At 37.4% G+C, this 7,997-nt stretch overlaps 1 protein-coding gene across 1 annotated transcript; it reads right to left on the reverse strand.

Annotated features, from left to right (window-relative positions):
* Nucleotides 1-4,888: 4,888 nt before the first annotated feature.
* On the reverse strand, nt 4,889-6,031 carry LOC149007601 (expansin-A23-like). Its single transcript, XM_089165143.1, has 2 exons — nt 5,878-6,031; nt 4,889-5,508 (listed from the first exon to the last, which is right to left on the reverse strand). Exons 1-2 carry the CDS (start codon nt 6,029-6,031, stop codon nt 4,889-4,891), a joined length of 774 nt encoding a protein of 257 aa, XP_089021269.1.
* Between the last annotated feature and the right edge of the window lie 1,966 nt (nt 6,032-7,997).

The raw sequence follows: 7,997 nt of genomic DNA on the forward strand, positions 1-7,997 counted from the left end.
ACAAAAAGACAAAGAGTTTACAAAACAAAGTATAGAAAAATAACTTTCAATATAAGAAGGAAATATCTATACCTCACAGTAATACTGTGTGCTTGCAGACGACCAAAACTTTGAAGATATTCAAAGTCGGAAGGAAGAATGACTCCACCTTGCCATTCATTGGCAACGCTGGACATGGAGGGAGACTCACCCCTAAATACCGAAGAGTTCCCATCCAGTGACCAGTCTGGTCGGAGAATATTGGTGGAGCCCAAAGAGCCTGAAGCCCTGAACTCAGCAGGAAGCTCTTGACCAGAAACATCCTCACCTAAGGAAGGATGAGGATCATTCTCTGAGCTCTTCTTACTGGCCACTTTTTTGGTTGGTCAGGGAGGAAAGTCAGAAGGGTTATCTTTCCGAACACGGGAAGATGACTTTTCTTTGACAGAAGTCTTCTTGTCCTTAGATGGAGACGCTCGATCAACTTGTATCTTACTTGGTTTGGTCGGATGCTTTGCCTCCACCTCTAGCATGGCACTAGCAACATCAGCAAGATCATCCTCACCAAGCAACATTGCATCATCTATCGGGTAAGCTAACTTGGCAAAATAAGGATGAACCAAAGCAAAAAAGTAAAAACATACATCTTACCAGTCAAAAAACCCCAATGATGAAGAATAGTGGGATATTCCGGACAAAATCCATTTACAGCAAGCAAGTTCCGATCTTCAGTAGGGATCATCCGAATACTATCCCTTGCTTCCTGCTCGGATGATGAAAGGGGAGGAGGAGTATTTGAACCTTCCCTAGGACTTGTTGGCCAGAAGGTCGGGAAATCAGAAGGAGAAGAAGGGCGAACAAAGAAGTATCTAGACCTCCAACCCTTAGTATTTGAGGGAAGAGTTCCTGTTCCAACAAAGTTACCCTCCCATCCAGATTGCAGGGCAGTTCATTTGGAAAGATAGAACCAACGATCCTGCTCCTGTTTCTTATACATAAAAAATTGAAGAAACAAATTTAAGGTCGGAGTCACACCGACCTCTTTTTGTTTACAGAAGCCCCAGAAACAGATGATGTTGCGCCAACTATTTGGCGCTAACATCCCTGGGCACATCCCAAACTGGTTGAGGGTTTCAACAAAGACTGGGTGCACGGGAAGCCTAAAGCCACTAATAAAGGCATCCTCATACACAGCGAATTCACCCTGAGGGGGTAAGTGAGCACGTTCATAAGGCCCTAGAGCCCTGATCACAAAATTATCAGGAATAGCATACCTAGCTCAAATAAGCTCTAGGTCACTCTCAGTGAGCTTGGAAGGGAAGAAGCTGGGATCAGATCTGCTAGGATCAAAATCTACATGTTCGGAAGTCTTAGGTCGAGTTCTCTCAAATGCAAGTTCGGATGGAGAAAGACTGTCTAACCATCTTGTCCTATTGGTACTAAACCGAGCTCGAATACTTAAAGACCTAAACTCATCGTCACTAAGAAAGTTCGGACGAGTACCAGGAGATAAGCTCGGATCAACAGAGGTGCCACTCTCAGTATCACTATACCCAGAGGAAGAAGCCTCACCATCCTCAGGACGAACAGGCTCATTCTCAGAAGACGAAGGACCCGAAGAAGTCATAGAGGGTCTAAAAGCTCTCCTTTTAACGCCCATCAATAAGTGAAAGCTACGATTACAGTGGCTTAAATGGAAGAAAAGAAAAGACAGGCAGAAAAAGAAAAAGAAAAAAATACACTCAGCATACAACATAAATGCACAAATAAAAACTGTCAAAAGAAACAGAAGGAGAAGACGAACTCACTTGTTAAAAGAGTCAAGGAAAGAGCTACAACAACAGGCTAGAACGAGTTTCAAAAAGCACTGCAACCCTCTTCGTCTTCACAGAAAGCTTCAAATAGAAATGAAGAAGAGAAGTAACAGAGAATGGGTTTTATACAAACGAAAGATTCTATTTTAAGGGATCTAGGGAGAAGGCTGCAGAACTTCCACCAAAGATTCTAATCGAATGCCTTAAACAGAGCACCCATCCAACGACTAGAAAGATTTGGTCTTCTCAAAGATTCAGATCTAAAGGTTGGGAACAAACATAAAGGATGGTTGAAATTCCTGTCCCTTATAATTGAAAAATAAAAATGAAAATCATAAAGGGTCATAATGGCCTGTACACGTGTCCAAAAAGAGAGACTTGCAAAAAGCCGTGTGCTGTCGTTTCTCGTGTTTCGGCGCAGCAGCTTGTCAGGTGACGTCAGCCACAAACACCTCATGAATCACCTCCCAAAAGATCACAAGTCAAGCTGATCGGAAGGAAGGATATGTTCGACCATCAAATCTCTAAAGCCCGAACAAGAGAAAGCTCGGACTTCAGAGACTGGGGGGCTTATGATAAGGAAAGAATAAATAAACTTAAACCAGCCCGGTTTGAGCCCAATCCGACCAGCTCAGAATCAAATCAGTTCGGTTTGAGTCTAGTCCGACCAGATCAGATCATGTTAAACCGACCAGGTCAAGGTCGGTCAAATAAGTACAAAATCTGAATAACAAGGTAAATCTGAATAAGATTCTAGCCAAAGAAGCAGTATTCAGTTACGACTCAACTACTCATGTTTGAGTAGGACTCAATGACTAAGAGTCGGATCACAACCTAAATAAGGTTTGAGTCTCACTCAAACTCATGCATAGAAAATCTATAAAATGGTAAGGGAGCACAGGAGAAAGGTACGCTGAATAGAATTATCACTATTCGTATTATTATTGTTCATTACTTTCTTGCCTTCCTTAGTCGGATTTCTAACTAGATCGTCGGAGGTGAAAACTCGACCTCCACGGTCGAGCTCATCTTTGCAGGTTCAACCGGCTGAAGGGACGAACAGGATTGTGCAGCAACACTTTCCATAAAATTTATGAAATTCAAAAAATAAAATAAAATAGAGAAATAGCTAGTAAACCTTGACATCTCGAGATATTTCAGCCCAACAATCATCTGAAAAAAGAAGAAGGCAATTTATATATTTTCAGTTTAAAATTTGTAGGATGATAAGAGATCATTTTTAATATATCCAAAAAAAAAAAAAAGGATGAAACTTTTTTGAAAATTTTTGTGATAGTTTACATGCGAGATTCAACACACAATTGAATATTTTATGATAATTACATTGGAAAATATATTGTCGAACTTTATTTATTTATTTATGTATTATGAATATTGCCAAACTTTTATATTGCATCAATACTCTGTTGATACTTTTTACGCAAATCATGTCAATTGCTTCGACTAAATAGTTTAGGAGTTTTATGTCAGTGCTATGTTTCCCTCACATCCCTCTGCCAGAGGTAGTAGACCTGCGTGGTCCACCTTTAAGCCCCAAAAATGCGGATCAGAGGTCAACCTCCTTCTTAAATATATGAAGGGATGTGAGGAATCCATGGTTTCGTGAGTAGAGGATCCCAACTTGGTGAGGAGACAATCACCGGTATATTCCGTGTTATTCAGAACCTTCACAAAAAAATGAAGAAAAACCAAGGATAAGAAGCCGTGTATTCTCACTTCACAACATATTTGCTTATTTATTAAATATGAATCTCCAAAAAATTTCTTAAAAAACCTACAAGTCATGAAAAAACTCCATTCAACTTGCCACAAAAATGATGTACCAAGTACACAAGTCTTTTGTGTTTTGATACATAACCATGGGTATGAAACAAAACCTGATCCTTAACTGAGAAATATTTATATAATCTCAAAAAGCCATTAATTAAATATAAGACGATTGTTGCATCCGATCCTATATCTTACCAAATCTGTCTTCCTCCTCAGTAACTGCACATCAAGAGGGCATCCTTAACATTGAGCTTTTTGGTTCTGTGCTGAGTTATTACAGATTAAATATTAGCTCAAAAGAGCCACTAATCCATGGTTAAGGTGAGTTAGGTAAAGAAGATTAGGTCCTTGAGCTACATAAAGGACTTACAGAATCCTCAATCTGTTATTTTTTTCTCTTTCATTTTCCCATGAAGGGAAAAGGAACAGAGAAAAAGAAAAGAAACTATCAAACTAAACCTTTTGGAGACGTCTAATGCATCCACTTCTTTATTCCTTTTCCTGTCAAAATATATATTAAAAATTATAATATTAAAAAAAATCGAAGCTCCACCTAAACTAATGAGGTCACTCCCATAAATTTAATATTGGTGATTATCTAGGCCTTCGAGAAAGCTCATTTTGTTATACTTTCATTCAAAGCTGGCTTAACCTGGCTGTACTTAGACCATTCAAACTATTGTTAGGACATTAGGGTTTTTTCAATTGATGAATGTGACCATTACATCTATTATTTTCAAACCTTTTGGTATATATTATAATTCTTCCTAATGTAATTTGGTGTTAATCGGTTTTTCTGGAGGTCAGTAAATAAATATATTAAGAATGAATGAAGAAAATTATTGGCATAAACAAATATATAAGATTATGAGAAGTATAAACATGGAACCGATACAAAATTGCAGATGACACGAGGAATAGACAGCTAAGGGACAATTGTATAGATATCTGCTGGCGATATTTCTTAAATGAAATCTTCTCGAATATACACATGTAGAGTAATAGAATCAACTGACAAGCTAGACTTGAACCTTTTAAATTTAGATCAGCCAAATTGAACCAACTCACAAATTTATTTCTTATTGAGTAAGATCACACAAAAGATTCTCACAGTGGTGAGCAATAGGTTGGTTTGGAGAGCAAGCTTCAACATGGAGAGTGTTATTCATTGGTAACTCAATAAAACTTCAATTTATTCACCGAAAATGAATAACCAGGTTCAAAATTTCAAGTGAAAAAAAAAAAAGAAATTAGTAATTAACTCTGAACTACAAAAAATCAATTAAAAAACCCTTCATTTGATCTCAGAACTGCTTCCCCTGAAAGGTTTGTCCAAATTGCCAGTTTCTTGGTGCAGCATTATAAGACTGCACCATCTTACCATCACTAGTAGTCACTTGGAATGACAAAGCTTGACCTATCAAGTTCACATCAGTTTGCCAGTTTTGGCCCCAATTTCTTTTCATTTGTATCCAACCCGTACCCGAACCTTTAATCTTCATGTTGGTAACATCACCAACACCACCAACATTGTACACCAACACCAGTATAAAGTTAGGATTCCCCTTGGGGTTAATCTCAAACTTTACACCTCCGGTTTTGACACAAGGTATACGGTGATAGAGAACCGGAACAATGCCAGCCTTGTACTCAGCTATCTTGACAAACATAGGCTGAGAGAGATCAAAATGCTTCTGTGGAGGGTTGCACCAGTTCCCATCAGGCTTGGAATAGTTGGGAGGGCAAAAGTTAGTAGCAGTTACATGGATAAAGCCAGGCTTGCACCATGGTGTTTGGGACTTGTCGCACATGATTTCATAGCAAGCACCACAAGTAAGGCCATTGTTAAAGAGAGCTGTGCTTAGAGCTGTTGTCTGTAGGCCATATCCTTGATCAAACAGATTGCCATACCCACAAGCTCCTTCTGTTGACAAACACAAAAGCCCAATCAATTATTTTAACAAAGTTCTTGGCAACATTAAAAAAACAATTTGAAAAAAAGAAGAAGCTATCTGCAGTGTGTAGCCACTGTGTTTAGCTATAAAAACCTGTAAAATGATCATCATATCACCATGGAAAGACTAAAATCTTAGGGTTCGATGACCAAGTTGCACACCAAGTGTAAATTTCTCTCTCTCTCCCTCTCTCCCTCTCTCTCCCCTTAACATTTTTCAATGGGAGTGAGACAGTGAGGACCTCAATCCATCTTATGACTTACGCATGGTTTCACCACTAGACATTTCACCATAGAATGTAGCAAGGAAAGCTTCTAAGAATCCAACTTATGACTTACGCATGGTTTCACCACCAGACATATCACCATAGAACGTAGCGTGTGCAGCTTCAAAGGGAGCACCTGCAGCTTTGGTCATGGATGCATTGAAACCCAAACTAACAACAACCAGAGCCATTGCTATAAACCATAACTTAGACCAGGAGAAAGCCATATCTCTCTCTTTCTCTGTGTTGCCTTAACCTTCATGCTTATAACATGCATTTATACTTAAAATGAGGTGATTAAGCATTAATTACGTCCAGATTTTCAAGAGAAATTAGTTTTCTAGGTCTAACTAACTTAAAATGGCAGAGATACTTATGAAGGCAATATTATGCTTCGTAAAAGAAAGGAAAGTCAATATGTTTAAACCCTGGCAAAATCATTCTAATTTTGGTTAGAAGTATTACCTTGCTCTACCTCCAAATCCTTGGATTTGAAAAATAGATAAGAAGGGTAAAAAGAAATATGTTTTGCATGCAGATCTTTTGGATTTTCCCTTTTCATTTCTTTTTTCGATTTTTTTTCCCCTAAAGTTTGGTGGCTAAAATATAAGAACTTACCAAGATTGCTAAACAGAATTACTTTTGAAAATAAATCATTTGGATATGAAAAATAAACAAAAACGGTAACAGATATTAATAAAGAATTATGCGTCTTATCCAATCAAAATAAGATTTTCTTTTTTAGTAAATTGGCTAAAATAAAGTTTAACACTATTACTCATTCCTACTTAAAAAAGAAGATCTTACTTTGAGGTTGGACACATGTCAATAATCCAATCATATGATTTGAATTTTTTTCTCTCCATGTGGACGGAGGATCAAGGTTTGCTGTGGATCCCTAAAAACACCTCATCGAACTCCCATTTATGTTCACTTGAAGTTCTTGTGAGGTTAGGTGTAATGGGGATAACTGTAGTCGTGGGATTATACATTTGAAAACGATCCACTAAACTTGTGTTTATTGTAAAGTTACCTATATTTTTTCGTGTTTAAAACAAATGATCTTTTAGTGAAAAAAATGCGATGGTAAAAACCAATGATTTCATTCAGCTAGCTGCTGTCTGTTGGCAATCACCTTCAAAATCACCCATTAGTCCTGGGCCATAATTAGGATACTTTTTTTTTTGGTTTGCCAACCCTGGTTTCCAAGGATAATTAGGCTACTTTAACTAAGCCTTAATCAAACTTCCAATTGAGCTTAGTCGAGCAACAAATAGAACTTAATCAGGCTGTCAAAGAAAATTTTCATGTTATAAGGGCCTGTTTGGTTACATGAATCCAGAGATTTGAAATCTCTGGATTCATGAATCTGAGAATTATACCCGTTTGGTTGTAAAAATCTCTAGATTCATGAAATCTAGAGATTCACCTTTTTACACTAAAAAAAGTGAATCTGTAAATTTATGGGTAATGGGTGAAATCCAGAGATTTCAAAAAAGCTATACATTTGCACATTCACAAAAATCACATCGATCAAATAGTTTTTTAGGATGAATCCACAGATTTCATTCCACAACCAAACATCTAATTTTATAAATTATAACTCCATAGATTTGAAATCTCTAGATATTTGAAATCTCCAGACTCATGTAACCAAACAGGCCCTAAGGTATTCTCCAAATTTTCTATTTCATGATTAATCTCTTGTGACTATTGTGTCATCTTGTGATTTTTTTTTGGTAATCAAACTCATTAATTAAAAAGATGGACTAGCCAAGGGAGTGAGAGAGCATAACTCTAGTCTCTCGCAACCAAGGAGAGGAAATAAGCCAAGTAGTCGCGTCCGAAAGAGACTGGGCTTTCCGGGCTAGGAAATCTGCAACAACATTAGATTTCCTAGATATATGGGCCACATTACAAGACATAAAGGTACTACATAGTACTTCAAGTACCTCCTAATTTTCAAATAAGAGATAAGTGCCTAACAATGTATGAGTGATTGTTAGCCATGATTCTCTACAATGCTCAACAACATGATCTTTCTCCAACCATTAAGTAATGTATCTTGTTGCTGTAGTGGTGAGAATTTTATTATAAAGATTGCTTCAATTTTCATTAAGAAAATTATAAATTTCCATTTAATTGTGATAGTTTCTTCTAATCGGGCCAAATGGTCGTGCTAACTAGGCTAAG

The sequence above is a fragment of the Hakea prostrata genome, chromosome 8 (assembly GCF_041222555.1).
Source record: "Hakea prostrata isolate BN-2017 chromosome 8, UWA_Hpros_2, whole genome shotgun sequence".
NCBI classification, from domain to species: Eukaryota; Viridiplantae; Streptophyta; class Magnoliopsida; order Proteales; family Proteaceae; genus Hakea; species Hakea prostrata.